The sequence below is a fragment of the Oryzias melastigma genome, linkage group LG24 (genome assembly GCF_002922805.2).
Source record: "Oryzias melastigma strain HK-1 linkage group LG24, ASM292280v2, whole genome shotgun sequence".
NCBI lineage: Eukaryota > Metazoa > Chordata > Actinopteri > Beloniformes > Adrianichthyidae > Oryzias > Oryzias melastigma.
The window spans coordinates 21,633,979-21,650,379 of record NC_050535.1 but is presented as its reverse complement, the minus strand read 5'-3'; the positions used below and the strand labels follow the sequence as shown (position 1 = coordinate 21,650,379).

Genomic DNA, 16,401 nt, shown 5'->3' with positions numbered 1-16,401 from the left:
CTGAGGGGATGCTTGCTCCTCTGATAGGATACATGCTGCTGGCGGGACGGGTCAGGAGGCCGGAGGAGGAGGTCACCATCCTGTCCACCTTGGAGAAGCATTTCAAGAGGAAGGTGAACCCCGAAGCCCTGTTCTGTCAGGAACAGGTCACCATGCAGTTCAGTGAGTAGAAACCTCAGCACCACATGCTGACTCAGCAGAGGAAGTCCACCCAGCCTGAAGCACCCAAAGTTCCACTCTGATCCCCTCTTGATCCGTTGGAAAAGTATTCCCAGGGATCTTTTAACAATGATTATTCCATTTTTACCTAAATTTAGGACACAGTTTCTGCAGAATATGATCTTTTTCCAACTTCATTTTTTTGTCTGTTTTTGATTCACAAAAATTTGAATAAAGCAATTCTCGGAAATACAGTTTTAATTTAAATTTTCATGATGTCCTTCATCATGAGAAAATACAACAAGAACACGTTAAAAGCACCAAAAACAGCATTTTCATTGGAGTAGGCCTTTAAAGGTGGTTTCTAAAGGGGTCATCTGCTCATTTGACCTTCGGAACTTTCTTAAAACTTTAGATTTAGTTTCCTCATCTTTTGAAGTTGGGCATTTCCTGATCAACTGCATCATGATTTTTTTTTGCGAGAACCTTATTGAAATCTGATTTCTAAAACTTCCAAACAGAAAGACAAAGAGAGACAGCAGGGGTTGCAAGCAGCTTTGACCCATTTCCAGTGGCTCGCCCGACTCACATCTCGTGAGCCCGCAACCAAATCTCGTGGGTCGCGACTCTAACCTTGTGGGTGTTACAACTCTAACCTTGTGGGTCGCGACCAAATCACGTGCGTTTTGACTCAAATCTCTTGGTCTGGACTCACGGCCTTGAGCTGTGACTCGCGAGTCGGCCAATGGAAGCTTTAATGCCATTTTATATCACATTGTGAACATCGGAGCGCTCTTTGATATGGGGGATTTATTGTATCCCATAATATTATCCCCTAGCTCTCAGTAAAAACGTTATGCTGCTCATCCAAGTGGCTTCATCAGTCTGAGAAGTTGAGGGTTCAAGTCCCACATGCATCCTCCAGACAGGTCGCCTACAGTCCTGCGATTAGATGGGTCATTAAGGGGAGCAAAGAAGAGAAACCAGGAGTATGCCTCTCCTCTATGAGAAGAAAAGACTCGATTCTAAGCTGCCTCAATGAAAGAAAGTAGACAGTGACATGGTTGCAGCTGAGATGCTAGAAAAGCTTGTTTATTTTACTCTTGAAAAACAGGAAATGAATTAATATCTAATTGAAGTAGTTGGCTGAACATTTGTCTCCACTGATGTTCCTCTGACTGAAGGCTCAGCTCCCCAGAGTCGACCCTAAATCATTCTTTTTGTGAGGATTATGATCTTCAGAAAAGCGTCTAAGTTCTTAAATATTTGTAGAGGCTCCTTAAAGGTTTGGTTCCTTCCTCTGCAGGTCCATCTGTCGGCAGCGTTCCAGAGGGGTTTGGTCATGTGGTCTGGACTGGCGGCATGAGGCGGCTGGCCGTGCTGGTGGGTCGGGCGCTGCGGTTCGGCGAGTCTGTCCTGCTTGTGGGAGATACAGGGTACAAACCACAGGAAAGTCCAAACACTGGAGTCAGAAAGCCTCGATTCTGATGCTGTTTGTGCCTCAACAGATGTGGAAAAACCACCATCTGCCAGATGTTTGCTGCTCTGGCTGGACAGAAGCTCTACTCGGTCAACTGTCATCTCCACATGGAGACGTCGGACTTCCTTGGAGGCCTTCGACCCGTCAGACACTCCCATCAGGTACTGGTCGGGTTGCTGTTTCCATCATAGCAGTCTGGATGGAGCTCTACTCAACTTTCACTGGAGTTCAGGTTCTGCTGCTTGAAGCAGTAGCAGAGTAAACAGATGGAGGCATCTCAGACTTATTTGAAAGTATTGAAGGAGCTTTTTTTCTTCTCTCAGACTGACGCTGAAGACGGCAGGCTGTTTGAGTGGCACGACGGGCCTTTGGTCCTCGCCCTAAAAGGGGGAGGAGTCTTCCTTATGGATGAGATCTCCCTGGCAGACGACTCTGTGCTGGAAAGACTCAACAGGTACTAAAGTCGCTGGCAACAAAAAACAGAAAAACCCAAAACAGAAGCTTGAAATCAATAGTTTTGACGTGATGCCCTTCATGTCCACTCACATCATTGTAGGTGATCACTGCAAAAATAGAAAAAAGTCAAACATGTCTGCCGTATTGGAAGATTTTCTGGGAAAAGGCAAAAAATCTGCCAAAATGCTCTTACCAAGAATTAGGAATTTAGTTAAGAATCCAGTCACTAAGAGTACTAAGCTTCTGAAATGAAGATTGTTGTGTGATTGCTCAGTAAGCATTTACGCTGTGGTGATTCTCCTGCTCCTTTCTGTACGTTTTTCAGCACGTAAACTCAACCACACTTTCAGCGATTTCAGCAATCTTGGTATCAAAATGTTCAGCTTCTTCAGGACACTCCAAATTTTAAGTAGATCAGCAACGAGCATTTAAATAAATTCATGGACTATGTTTTCATCTTTGATAGTAATTTAAAAAAAGGTGGAGTTTAGCTCATATTTTAGCAACACGCTAACATTTTTGGCTAATTTGTTTTCTACTGCGTTTTTTTTTAAAGCTGATTTAGAGTTTAGCTTCTATTTTAGTAACAACCTAACATTTTTGAACAATTTCATTTACTGAGGAATTTTAGGATATTTTGGAATTTAGCTAGTAATTAAGCAATGTGCTAGGTTTTTTTTTAGCTGATTTGGCATCTACTGAGGTTTTTTATGAATGTTATTCTGGAATTATTTCTGCCTTTTTATGATTCATAATTATGTTAAAAAGTTATGGTTTTAAAGTTTTAAAATTGACATTCTGTTAGGTTTTTGAACTATTTTGCCATTTACCAAGATTTTTTAGACTGTTTTGAAGTTTAGCTAATATTTCAGCTACATGCTAACTGTTTTGTTTAACCTAAGTTTTTTTCTTTGTTTTTTAGGCTAATTTGGCATTTAACTAATACTTAAGCTGACTATCAACTTCAGCGTTTTCAGTTATCGGCTGCTGTATGTCTAGTTTATAATTATTTTAAAAAGTTATGGTTTTAAAGTTTTAAAAATGTAGTTTAGAGTGTTCTATAGATGTTTATCCTGTTTGTCCCGCTACCTAAGGTGTGTTTTGGATTTTGGCCCCTTGTGGGATTGAGTTCGACACCCCTGATTTAGTCTGTTTCAGGAAGACTTTCCTGACATGTATGAACATCTTATGAGTTAAAAATACGATTTATTTACATGTTTTCATTTTCAAATGATTAAAGAATAAATTCTGGAGTCTTCACAACATTTTGAATTCTTGCTAAGTTAGTTCCAGCTACAACACAACGTTCTTGTTACGTGTTTGGTGAGAAGAAACCTGTTTGTTGAAAATCTTCAGTGCAGATTCCAGTTGATTAGAAGGAAACTTTGTTTTCAGTGTTCTGGAGACGGAGAAGTGCCTCGTCCTGGCAGAGAAGGGCAGTGGCGATGACAACGACGTCGAGCTGATCAAAGCCCATGAGACTTTCCGTCTGGTTGCCACCATGAACCCCGGAGGAGACTTTGGCAAGAAGGAGGTATTTGTTGGTAGAACCAAGCCGGCAGCCTGAGCGGTTTCAAATGTTTGACGCTCTGAATGATGCTGAGAAGTGACGCGTGTGTGTTTGGACAGCTGTCTCCTGCCCTCCGGAACCGCTTCACTGAGATCTGGTGCCCTCAGAGCAACAGCCGCTCTGACCTGGTTCAGATCATCCACCATAACCTGCACTCGGACCTCTCGCTCAAAGGTGGAGCAGTGTCTGGAAATGATCTTCATGTTTAAAGTGCTGCTGTTATCCTCATCCTCTGCTGACCTGATGCAGGACGGGACGTCGCAGAGCTGATGCTGGATTTCATCGACTGGCTAACCCACCAGGACTTCGGCCGGCGCTGCATCCTCAGCGTCAGGGACGTCTTGTCCTGGGTCGACTTCCTCAACGCCGTGAGCGAGCGGGACGAGGATGGCCTCATGACCATGGGGCCTGTGGAAGACGAGGAAATGGAGTGGGACCTCAGACTGGACTGGGTCACTGCCTTTATTCACGCTGCGTGTTTGGTTTACATCGACAGCATCGGTTCAGGTGAGCCGGCGGGTTTTGATTCTGCTGATGTCTCCAAGGACGTGTTTGGGAAAGTTTCTCTGCGTCTGTGCAGGAACCACGGCATCCTGTGCAGACGGCGCTCTCCTGGCTCGCCGGTTGTGCCTCGGCTTCCTGCAGCAGAGGTTAAGTAAACTGACTGAACTGGATGGAGGAATGCTGGACGCACTGAGGGTCTATGACAGCCGGCTGCCACGGCAGCCTCGGTGGGGAGAGGACTTCTTTGGCATCGATCCCTTCTACATCGCCTTAGGTTTGGATTCTGACAACATCCAAGAAATACTCTACATCTGAAGATTCGGAGTGTTTGTTTCCTGCTCGTTTATATGTATTTAACACATGTAAAAAAAACTCATTCAGGTCATGTGAACTTTTCCAAAAGCTCTCTCACTTCCTGCATCAAAATGCTTTGAGTTTAGCTTACAGTGGGGTGCCCCAGAGCTCTGCCCTGGGACCCCTTGTCTTACTGCCGACTTCCCAACCCACAACAATAATTACAGTAAATTTAATATCCACCTTCTTGTTTTAATCACCTACTACTAAGGATGTTACAAGTCTTTGTGAATCAGTAAAACTCGTCAACATGTTCATCGATACAGAAAATTAAAAACTCTGTCTTTGCCTATAAATTTAGAAATGTAGAGCAGATGACATTTCTCCATGCAGGTTAACTGTGTGTGTGTGGGTGTCGCGGACTGGCTGCGTGTTCTTCATCTGCTCTCCCCTCCTGGGAAATTCCCGCAGCTCCTTTGGATTTAAAAGTTTCCCATGAGTCAGTCCCTCCAGGATTTCAATTTGTTGCGATCGCAGCTATTAGCACAAATTCAAGCAAACCTGAGATTTGTTCCTCACCCTGCAGCTTTACATTTTCATCACAACTTCACTGCATCTTTGACCAATCTACCGTGACAACAGTCATGGATGACGACCCAGCTTCATGACTATTTCTCTTCTGACTCCTCCCTGGGAGTCGTGTTCTTGACTTTCATGAAAACATTTTAAAGTGTAACCGTAAATCAGCTTTTTTTTGTCTGTTGACCTCTCTAAATTAAAATAAACTAAAATAAAAATTAATAAACAACTAATTCTTGAAAATATAGTTAAAAAACGTCTGTGTGCTGCCCCCTAATGGATGAACCGAGGCATGACAGTTGGATTTTGGGATTGGTCAAACCATGTACGTTTCAGAAGTTTGACGTCATGATCGGCAGCTCTAGTAATGGTTACAGTCCAGCCCCCAAGCCCCGCCCCTCTGACTGGATTTTCACATTTCAGCTGTGGATGGTTTCAGCCTCCAACTTCCATGTTTGGTCACCCTTTAACCTAAAAGACAAAACATAAACTTATTCCCTAAAATTCACTTTTTTCACCTAAAATTATTATTAAATTTTTGACATTTTCATTCATCCTTCATCCTTCCTCTCTGACGGAGCTGAACGTACGACCAGGACATTTACATCTAAGAAACCTCCACCCGTACAAAGAGTGTCAGCCTTTGTGTTTTGTAGATGAAAGTGCCCTGATGCCACAGTTGAAGGTTTTTAACAGCTCTGACGTGCAGGGGTGTGATCAGTTCAGATGTGTCCTCTTCCTGAAGGTCCTTGCACCGATGGCCGTGACCTGGCGGATTACGCCATCGCCGCGGGCACCACAGCCGTGAACGCCCAGAGGCTCCTGCGAGCGCTGAAGCTGCGGAGGCCGGTGCTGCTGGAGGGCTCCCCCGGGGTGGGGAAGACCAGCCTGGTGGCGGCGCTGGCCAAAGCTTCTGGAAATCACCTGGTCAGAATCAACCTGTCGGAGCAGACGGTAAGGATTAGCTTTGGGTCTGTCCTGAAGGTCTGCAGGGCTGAGAGGTTAACGGCGGACTCTTTGGCAGGACGTTACCGACCTGTTCGGGACGGATCTACCCGTGGAGGGAGGAAAGGGGGGAGAGTTTGCATGGCGTGACGGCCCGCTCCTGGCCGCTCTGAAAGCAGGACACTGGGTCGTCCTGGACGAGGTACAGACAATATCTTCTTTACAAACCTGCAGAAACCCGCCTGTCTAACAGGAAGTCTGCAGCAACATAAACTGACGGGCCGTCTTCTTCTCACAGTTGAACCTGGCTTCCCAGTCGGTCCTCGAGGGCCTGAACGCCTGCTTTGATCACAGAGCGGAGATCTACATTCCTGAACTGGGTTTGAGCTTCCAGGTTCAGCATGAAAAAACAAAGATCTTTGGCTGCCAGAACCCCTTCACTCAGGGCGGGGGGCGCAAAGGCCTGCCCAAGTCCTTCCTGAACAGATTTACTCAGGTGAGAAACTTCTCTGTCGAGAAAATCCAACTCCTTAAAGCCTTGTCACAGTTCCCGCTATGGGTGGATACGGTCTGTCTGCAGGTGAAAATGGTCATGAAATAAGAAGGTCACAGACCGCTCGTAAACCTGCAGAAAGGAAATGTTCATGCACATTTTTCTGTGGGCTCGTAATTAACACTTAAAGGAATCATACTGTGATTTTCTTCAGCCTTTCAAAGTGAACTATGTCCATATATATGATCATATATTACTTTTGGAACACTAAAAAACAAATTATTTGTTAATATATTAGTTATTTTTCTTGAGGTTTTTCCTACCCAGAAGTAAAACGACTCGATTTCTGAGGCTCCGCCTACCATGGTGTGTGGCTGATGCCCATTTCATCCTAGAGCTTTCCTTTCTTCCTTTCTCCCACGAAAATAAACAGTATCCACATTGTTTCAAAGATGGATGCACATCCAAAAATCTTCCTTTAGTAGCCCCGGCCATCACGACACTGGATCACAACACAAATCCACTCGGGGTCTTCACGACTGTACACGACGGGGACGGGTGGTCCTAAAGGAGCCCCGAGTCTAAAGTACCAAACACCTGTTTGAGCTGGAGTTTATTGAAGACAGGACACAACTGGAAGATATACTGTATTCTGCACCTAAAATTGAAGTTTTTTGCTAATCATTCCTAGCTCTGTGGAGAAATTGGGTGTTGGTGTTAAGGTGAGTTCACACTGAAGGCCGTTTGAGGCGGCCAGTTTTAATGTTACGTCAATGGAACTGACGTGACATGAGGTGATCTCAATTACTTCGGCGATGGGCACGGCAAGAAGGTCTGGCAACAGCACGATTTGAGTGTGTGGTGGAAAATTGTTGAATCCGATGAAAGAACAGACACACTTTAGGATTAACACAAGTATTTAATAACAACTCAAAATAATGCACGCGGTACGAGCGTATAGGGAAGCTCATTCACAGAGGATTTCAATGAACTGAGGAGATGCATGGGACTTCATAGAGCTACACAAACAACTTCAAAGCAATGTTGCACATCCCACATCATGCCCAAATTAGTAAAGTCAACCATTACCTCAGAGGCCTACGTGCGATCTGTGTCCAGCTCTTCCTGAGAGAGGAGGGCACTTCAAGGCTATATTTACGTCAAATACTCCCTAAAGTCCTCCCTTGGTATTTTAACAAGCACTTAGGTGTCTGGGAAAACATTCAAAGACACAAGACATTCATTTAAAGGCTACATATGAAGGTAAAATTGAATTAAACGTTAATCAAAAATATTTCAGTGACGGGGCATGAAATCGAGCGGCGCATCCCAAATTTAAATATCTGAAGTTTGACAGGTCGCTGCTTCGCATCTGCCAATCAACTTTGGGCATGTGACAATTTCAGTGACTCAATCGACAGGCAGAATATTAATCCAAAGCGAGAGTTTTTGTCTTAAACTTCCAACTATTAATCCGTTGGAGCTGCAGGTTCTCAGAGCTCATCCGGATACTTTGGGGTGAAGGCGGGAGAGACTCTGGACAGATCTACGGCTTTCTCCGGAGTTCACTCCTTGATATATCGGCAGACAGAGAGCTGCTGCGGGGTGAGGAATCTGCCGGCTCGGGCCTCATAGAGACATTAAAGAAAAAGGAAAAAGGTCTCCAAAGTTACTTTTTTCCCTTTTGGGTTAATATGAGTCACAGAAACACAGTGGAAGCGGCTGTCATACAGACACAACCCCCTGTACCGGGAAAATCTTTTAACAATAATCATATAAACCCAAACATGGAGACATGATTACTGATAGCGATCATACTGGAAACATTAGCTGGTAGCTCCTCCTATATGTGGCTGCAGCGTCAAGCTCAAGAGCACATTTTTTGACAGACAACAAGCAGTGAAGTCGTCACGCGATGAAAGAGGGGCGGGGCACGTGAATTTTTTTGCGTGAATCGCGTTCGGTGTGAATGCACCTTTAGACTGGGGGTGGAGCTGTCAGTGCAGACTCTTCCTGAAAGGGGCGGTACTCACTCTGTGATGTCAGATCATGAGGATCACAGGTGTGTCGTAGAGATTTTAATGTTTCCAAATCCTGCAGACTGATCATGGAGTTAATTAGTGCCGTCTACATGAGAAGTGTGTCATCCTCACTGTTAGGATTGTTTGGATTGTATGTTCCTTTGTCATGGGATCTCTTAAGGTGGCCGTATGAGCCGTAAGGGCGCTGTAGGACACACCTGCGCTCCCTTTAAGGTGCAGCCGCTCCTCTACAATCCTCTACGAGCTCAACCCAAAAACCTGCAGCACATGCACGCAGCTGTGCATGCATAACGTCTTCCTTTTAGGAGATCATGCTAAATCTGTCAGCATCACTAATGTTAGAACATCTCTATTACCTAAGCTGTATTCCATTAAGTCTGGATTTCTCTCAAGTTAACTCTGTTTGCAGGTTTTTGTGGACCAACTCAGCAGTGAAGACATGGAGTTCATAGCAGATTCTATCTTCCCCAACATTGACGATAAGATCCTGGTGAAGATGGTGGAGTTCAGTAACAGGGTAGGTGTTTCCTCAGCTCCGTGCTCACTGGGAGGCTTCTAACCATTTCCTGAGCCACTTCTGCCCCCTCGCCCTGCAGCTGGTTCAGGAGGTGTGTGTGCAGAGGCTGTGGGGCCAGCAGGGCAGTCCCTGGGAGTTCAACCTGCGCGACATGTTCCGCTGGTGCCAGCTGATGCAGAACGACCAGTCGCCTGGACGTCACAACCCGGGCCAACACGTGGGCTTGGTTTATGCAGACAGGATGAGGAGTGAGGCCGATAAGGCTCAGGTACGCTGCTCCACACAACCGCGCCACCTGTACTTCACCTTTACGGAGGTAAAGTTTGTCTCTATGGACTGTTGGGCTGCCACGATTAGTCAACGACTGTAATAGTCGATTAGTCGTTACCTTGTATCACATGGAGTCAGCTTAGTAAAATTAAACAAAGTTGTGAGAGTTTAGCACCAAAAAAAAAATAGTGGAAAATATCTTTAGTGGAAAATAGTTCCTCGTTTCAGATGCTGACCTCATTTGTTTTCATACCATAAATTAATGAAGGGCAGAGACTCCACGATTCATTAAAAGTGTAATAAACTACCATCTAATTTGTCTTTATTTTTAGTTAGCATAACGCTAATGATAGTGTTACGGCCTCGATGGGCAGACCTGGCTCAGGTCTAGGAGTAAAACCAAAAATGGGAACATAAAAACTGGACATCAGTGAGAAAAAGGAACACAGTTTATTAAATAAGGGAAACAAAGAAAAGCACTTAGTGTGTTGGTTAAACAAAAAGACAAAAAAAGGGACTTGGGACCTTTGCCAAACATTAAATAAGTCCGGAGACTGCTGATCCAGCCATGTCGACCGTCTGAGTCAGCTGCTCCCCCTAACCAAAACTACCTAAAGAAAACAAACAAACAAAGCCCACAAACTAAGACTATCAAGGTCCAACCCCAAACTAAAATAAAACCCAGCAGCCTAAGGGTGCTGAGGACAAGAGAGAGAGAGAGGAAAAGGAAAACAAAACAAACCAGCTCCTCAGCCTGCTGCTCTGCTCCCTCCTGCCTTGGTGTGGCTTCTTCTGTCTTAAATAGCCAGCAGGAACCAATTAAGCCACATTGGTCACACCTGCCAGGTGAGCAGAAGGACTGGATGGAAAAGGTTCCAGCAGTAGCAGGACTTAACGAAAGTTATGTATGTAACTACGGTTCTATCAATCATGGATGACCGCCAGAGCTCCCGGTCCCTCAGGTTCCTTGCGTTCTCGCGAGAAGCGTTGGGACCGCGCTTCCGGTGCCACGTGACTTTATCACAGGTGACTTTGTGGCAGCCCTATGGACTGACTTTAGGTGACTCGGTGTGATTAGTCTGGTCTTGGTTCAGGTGCTGCTGGTGTTCAGGGAGGTGTTTGGTGAGGACTGCTCTCCGTACTGCGGCTCCAGGCATTTCCACATCACGCCTCTCAGTTTGCAGGTTTGCCATTTCAACCCTTATCCGTTTTTTAGCCAAACTTGCTGGTGTTTCATGGGTTTCTGCTCGGTTGCTGCAGGTGGGTTTCTCCGTGCTGCCTCGCAGTGGAGGCTCCGCGCTGGCTCTGGACCCCCCCCTGTCCATCACACACCAGGCTCTGCGGCCGCTGGAATCCCTGATGAAGTGTGTGGAGATGGGCTGGATGGCCATCCTGGTGGGCCCCACGGGCAGCGGGAAGACCAGCCTGGTGAGGCTGCTGGCGCTGCTGACGGGGCGCCGCCTCAGAGTTATGGCCATGAACAGCGCCATGGACACCACAGAGCTGCTGGGGGGCTTCGAGCAGGTACCAGGGAACCTTTGTCTTCAGGCTTCTTGACAAAAAGGGAAGACAAACTCAGCATTATTTTGCACCATCTCCAGGTGGACATCATACGGCAGTGGCAGCAGGTGCTGGAGACGGTGGAGGATGCCGTTGCCATGGTAACAAGGCGTGGCCTGATGTCGCTGGAAGTGGGAATCCGGGACACAGAGTTCCTGCTGCACTCGTGGGGGCTGTTCTGCCGGTGGCAGAAGGACGAGGGTCTGCAGAGGACCGGAGGGGCGCTCAGTTCTGAGGCTCTCAACAAGCTGGAGGTCATCGTCGTCCTCCTGCACAAACTCAACGCCAAGCTCAAAGTCTTTGCTGGTAACCACCTGAACCTGGAACCTGATGGTAGCCTCCAGCATTCCCGCTTGTAACGCAGGTCTTCACTTCCAGACCTGTCCACGCTGCAGAGGGACTTCACGCTGCTGAAGCGGCGCATGGCTCAGCAGGAGGACCGACGGACGAACGGGGGCTTCGAGTGGCTGGACGGCATGCTGGTCCAGGCTCTGCAGGCCGGGGACTGGCTGCTCATGGACAACGTCAACTTCTGCAGGTTGAACATCAGAGAGGCTCCATCATGTGTGCTGTGAGGCCGTATTTATGCTGTCTTTGTGCTCAGTGCCTCAGTCCTGGACCGCCTCAATGCTCTGCTGGAACCCAACGGCTCGCTGACCGTCAGTGAGCGGGGGGTCATCGACGGGAAGACCCCCAAGATCTCCCCTCACCCCAACTTCAGGTTAGTGCTGTTGCTATCCTGACAGCTGCTGTGGTCGGCAGAGGCTTCGAGATAGAGAGGCCTCTGAGTACATGCAAGATGGCTCCAAAATCCATCTCCAGGAGGAAGCGGAAATCTCATAACTTTAGGAAACGCTTCAAAAATGATATTTTAAAAACTTTTCAGAACTATCAGCTTTTAAGTTTTTAAATGTGAAAAAAACTGTAACTAACAGTTCAGTGTGAAAGATGAGCTTCAAATGGGACAGAGAATGTTCATTATTGTATTTCTTTCAAGTCAATGTTAACAAACGTTCAAATTTGTAAAACTACACCGTTTACCTTCAGAGAAAGAGCCGGCGAAATGCTGCTTTTTCTTTGTGAATCAGCTGATCACTGATCAGAGCTGACAAGATGCAGTTTTTTTGTGTGATAGAGTCACAGAAAACAAAAATGACAGCTTGAGAAAAAGAGAGAGGATAAGCAGAAAAAAGGTAAAAAAAAAAAATAAATAAAAAAAAGAAACAAAAAAGGTCAAAATAAGAGAGAAAACAACAAAAAAGGTAGAAAAATAAGAGAAAAAAGGAAAAAAATAAGAGAAGAAACCGAAAAAAAGGGTCTAAAAAATGGAAAAAAGATTGAAAAGACAAAAAAAGCAGCAAAGAAGGTTGAAAAAAGAGAGAAAAAATAGAGAAAAAACATGAAAAAGGAAAAAAAAAGAGAAAAACAACACAAACGATGGAAAAAATAAGAAAAAGAGAGAAAAGAGCGACAAATGTCGAAAAAGAGGAAAAAATAGAAAAATTGTCAAAAAAGAGAGAAGAAACAAAAAGAGATAAAAATGGAAAAAAGGTAAAAAAAAAAACGAAAAAAAGTAAAAAGCTTAAAATGGGCTTCCAGGCGAGGACTTCTGGCCAATGATTTTGGGTCCAAATGATGTTTTTGTTTTTTCCGTCCGGCTCCAGCAGGGGGAGGGACTTCCAGCTATTAATTTCAAAGTACCATACATTTTTTCTCTGTGGTCAGATTCTCTAGTTGAGTTACTCTTGGTGCCCAGGTTGTTCCTGACCATGGACCCCGCCCACGGGGAGCTCTCCAGAGCCATGAGGAACCGGGGGGTGGAGCTGTTCATCCCTGGGGAGCATGCAGAAGTGTTCTGGGATTCCCTGGACTTGAAGACCTTGCTTCACACTGCTGGCGTGACTGGAAAGTGTGTGTGCAACCTGCTGATCGACATCCACAAAGGCGTCAAGTCTGCTATCTGGGGTGAGCGCTCGTGAGGGACGATGGGTGTGGCGTGAACGTCAGACGGGTTCCTCAGACCCGTGTGCCTCTGCCTCTCAGATTCTCCGGCCTCGTCCATGGCCTCGCTGCTCCATGCTGCCGCCCTGCTGTCCAGCCAGCTGCACAGAGGTCTGGATCTCTGCGGCGCCCTGCGGAACGCCTGCGGTGAGGCTTACGCGGCGTGTCAACGAACCCCCGCCAGCCAGAAGGTTTCCTCCCACCTCATTATCAGGCTTTGTAGTTCCTCAGAGAATCCTCGTGATGCTCACTTCCTGTTCTACAGCTGGCCCAGCAGGTCATTGAGCAGCACCTGGCGGTGCTGGATTCAGAGGCGTGGGGGGGCGAGCTGCTGTGTCCTGGAGTTTGGCCCGACGGGCTCCCGTCTGCCCTCCTCTGCGCCGAGGACTCCTGCTTCTCCAGCGTCCTCAGAGACGGGCAGGTCCTCCTGTTCTGCCTCAACTCCCTCAGCCTGCAGGGCAAGCGGTGAGTTTGACCCCCCGATGTGAAGCTTTCCTCATCCGACACATTCCAGCCAAACGCGTCTGACGCTACTCTGGACGCGGAGAGGAGTGTGCAGCATCCGCTCTCTCCTGCAATTCACATCAGACGCACATTTCTCCGCGACGGTCAACAGGAGCTTCTGCTACAGACACCACTTTAAGAACTGATTGTTAAAGAAAAGAAAAATCAGTGCAGTAAAATGAAAACGCAACTCTTGTAAACAGTTTCAGTCAAAGGAAAAAAAACATTATTTAATGTACAATTTCATTTGCTTCAATTTATTTTTTTAATTTTTTTTTATCAGGCACATTGAATACAGTCACTTTAAACGTCCAATGAAAACTCGCACACAGTTTGTCCATAACGAAATTAGTCCTGCAATCCGAGAGACAAAGAAGAGCCCTGAAAGTAAGATCTCTGGTTCACCAGTCTAGAAAAAAGCAATATTTGGATAACAAAAAATCTCTTCTCGCCGGCGGGCCGCGGCATCCGGTTGATTCGAGATGCGCGCAATAATCCACCTGTCCAGATCCCTGCAACTCCCTTTCACACAACTGGACGCTCCAAAGGCCGGGATCTCGGATACAATCCAGTGGGAAAGAACGTTTGCTGGTTTTCTGAAAAAAACATGATCACGTTTGTCACTTCTGGTGTGTTATTATGAAAAATTGGTTATATTTTGAAAATTTTTCTCATGTATTTTGATGTAACTTCCTGCCAGATTTGATGTGGATCGCTCGCGGCTCGCACACAGAACAGATCAGAAAGGAAACGGCCTCCGCTCCGCGTTCAGTGTGAACCAGGCGTTAAAACCAAAATGATAGCTCATCCTCTTACTAAACGTTGCCATGGCAACCATGCCGCTTTCAGCTTGGATGTAGAGGGAGGACACATGGTTGTTTGGAGAAAAATGACACCTGATTTTGTAGGTTTGATTCTCAGGCGTTTGCTGATGTGCGTTCAGCATTTCCATCATGTGACTCCTCACCGCTGCTCCTCCTGTTCCGTGTAGGAGTCGTCCTCTCAGCTTCCTCGACCTGCAGCGGGCTCTGCAGGGCAGCGGCGTCCACGAGGACCCGCATGTCTCCGGAGGAGGGGCTGGTCCAGCGGATCCTCTGAGGCTCCTCCCCACGGCGGTGCGGCTCGTCACAGAGAGAGCCTCTCACGGAGACTGGATCCTCCGCAGCAGCTGGCTCTCACATCTGATGAAGAGCTTCCAGCATTCTCCAGGTTTGTTTTAGAGTGAAAGCCCCAGACCTTCATCATCTCCATCCTCTGCTGCTACGGCTGAATGAACGGATGTTTGTGATGCTGATGCCGTGGTTTCAGATCCGGTTCTGGTTCAGATGGAGGCGGGTAACAAGGCTCTGAAGGCTGCGTTCAAGAGCAAGCTCGGTACAAAGGGGAAGTCACTGGCAGAGTTCCTCCAGCCTCACGACACAGGTGAGATTTCAAAGCCACAGTTTAGGCTTTGTTTTTTTTCCTCTTTATAAAGATTTATTAAAAAAAACTTAAGTGGTTAGAGAGCTTAAAAAATGTTTTGATGATCGGTCTAATGAGGTTTTCCTTCAATTAGTTTAGATTTGTGGAAAAGCTCCACGTTCAAAGTAGGACATTGTTAGCATGTTTAAAGCTGCTGAAGTGCCCACAGGCTTCATGTGACTTCCTCGACCAGAGAACCTTCAACCCTGAAGAGCTATTTGAGCCCATATGTCACAGACAACAACTACAGATGTAACGATTCAGTCCAGCCACAATTTGATTCGATTTACAGTTTTAAAGTCACAATATCATTGTTTTTCTATTTTTTATTCTTCTTTTCTCAACACAATGAATTAAAGGTATTTTAAGGCCAGGTATGTCGTCTTTTTTCTCCTTACATCAAACTGTCAGTTTTCCTACTAACAGAAAGGATTTAATACAAGTAAAATCAACACTCACAGGTGCACACAGACTCACAGCTTGAACATGTTCTGATAATCACGGAGAATTATTATCATCCAGAGAAGGTGTTTCTTAGGGATCAAACCGTCAAATTCTGAATGGCGATGCTCTCTCGCACTTTAACTGATGCAGTTGGAAGCGCACGCTTTTTTAAAATCACAGACTCGGAACGACAATCCTCGTGAAAACTCCAGTCTATTGTTCTGGATAAAAAACTCTTTATGCTGAGCAATACTCCAGTGTTCTTTGATAAATGTTTACAAAGCGCGATCAGAGTGTTTCTGATGAGTACGGGTTGGTAAATGACATTCTTGGGCCGCGGGAGTCACGGGTGAGACCGGGGGATCTCTTTACTCACAGATTGCGGAGGTCTCCGGTCCCTCACCGGACCTCCTCCAGAGTGTTCTGATGGAACAGATAAAGCTGTGGGGGGAATATTGCAGCTCCAGGTTAATACTAACACCAGTTGCTCTCCGCCTCTCCAGATGATTACCGGATGTTGGTGGACATGCGCTGGAACAGACAATATTTGGAGATTTTGGTCAACAAGTCTCACTTTGAGGATGAAGACAGACGGAGAGAGTTTCTGCAGACTCTGGATGCTGTGGCTAACAGGTAGGAGCCGAGATGAGCGCTTTAGCATTTGCTGCGTGGCTGTTGCTCTGTGTAGAACGGGCTTTTGTGTGGCAGGACGGCTCTGATGATGGACAGAGAGGAGAAATCCCTCCTCTGCTCCTGCGCCCTCAGCCAGTCTGCCCAGAACTGTGCCCTGAGGATCTCCAGCGCCTTCTGTAAAGGTAAGCAGGCTCTCTACAGCCGGCGTTTGCAGATGACGTCACGGGCTGTAACGAAAGCATCCTCCCTCTCAGGGATGGTGGACGTGGCCCAGCTGCCTCATCCAGTCCTGGTGCACCTCCAGACCTTCTTCCAGCTCTGGGACTCTTTCGTCCTGCAGGCCGTGGAGACCGGACAACCCAGCATCCCAGATCCCCTCATGTTTGAGGTCAGAACATCTCGACAATTTGACATCTAATATGTTCTTCTACTACATCAGAATAAAAAGGATTACGTTACATTCATCTTTGTGCTGTCATGCTTTGCTTT

General features: G+C 46.4%; 1 protein-coding gene across 2 annotated transcripts in view; it reads left to right on the top strand.

Moving 5' to 3' along the window:
- mdn1 (midasin AAA ATPase 1) overlaps positions 1-16,401 on the top strand; it is a 73,846-nt gene that overhangs the window by 22,819 nt on the left and 34,626 nt on the right. For both annotated transcript variants that reach the window (XR_004947279.1, XM_024291598.2), the window contains exons 28-53: positions 28-162; positions 1,466-1,595; positions 1,668-1,800; positions 1,963-2,093; positions 3,491-3,629; positions 3,725-3,839; positions 3,915-4,172; positions 4,246-4,443; positions 5,788-5,996; positions 6,067-6,189; positions 6,286-6,483; positions 8,932-9,039; positions 9,119-9,307; positions 10,404-10,493; positions 10,570-10,833; positions 10,911-11,175; positions 11,248-11,407; positions 11,474-11,590; positions 12,626-12,834; positions 12,913-13,061; positions 13,136-13,335; positions 14,366-14,583; positions 14,683-14,796; positions 15,783-15,912; positions 15,988-16,094; positions 16,167-16,300. Coding sequence is in view for 1 of the 2 variants with exons in the window: in XM_024291598.2 (XP_024147366.1) it covers positions 28-162; positions 1,466-1,595; positions 1,668-1,800; positions 1,963-2,093; positions 3,491-3,629; positions 3,725-3,839; positions 3,915-4,172; positions 4,246-4,443; positions 5,788-5,996; positions 6,067-6,189; positions 6,286-6,483; positions 8,932-9,039; positions 9,119-9,307; positions 10,404-10,493; positions 10,570-10,833; positions 10,911-11,175; positions 11,248-11,407; positions 11,474-11,590; positions 12,626-12,834; positions 12,913-13,061; positions 13,136-13,335; positions 14,366-14,583; positions 14,683-14,796; positions 15,783-15,912; positions 15,988-16,094; positions 16,167-16,300 (4,223 nt within the window). In the remaining variant the exon portion in view is untranslated. The remainder of the gene's footprint in view (positions 1-27; positions 163-1,465; positions 1,596-1,667; positions 1,801-1,962; positions 2,094-3,490; positions 3,630-3,724; positions 3,840-3,914; positions 4,173-4,245; positions 4,444-5,787; positions 5,997-6,066; positions 6,190-6,285; positions 6,484-8,931; positions 9,040-9,118; positions 9,308-10,403; positions 10,494-10,569; positions 10,834-10,910; positions 11,176-11,247; positions 11,408-11,473; positions 11,591-12,625; positions 12,835-12,912; positions 13,062-13,135; positions 13,336-14,365; positions 14,584-14,682; positions 14,797-15,782; positions 15,913-15,987; positions 16,095-16,166; positions 16,301-16,401) is intronic.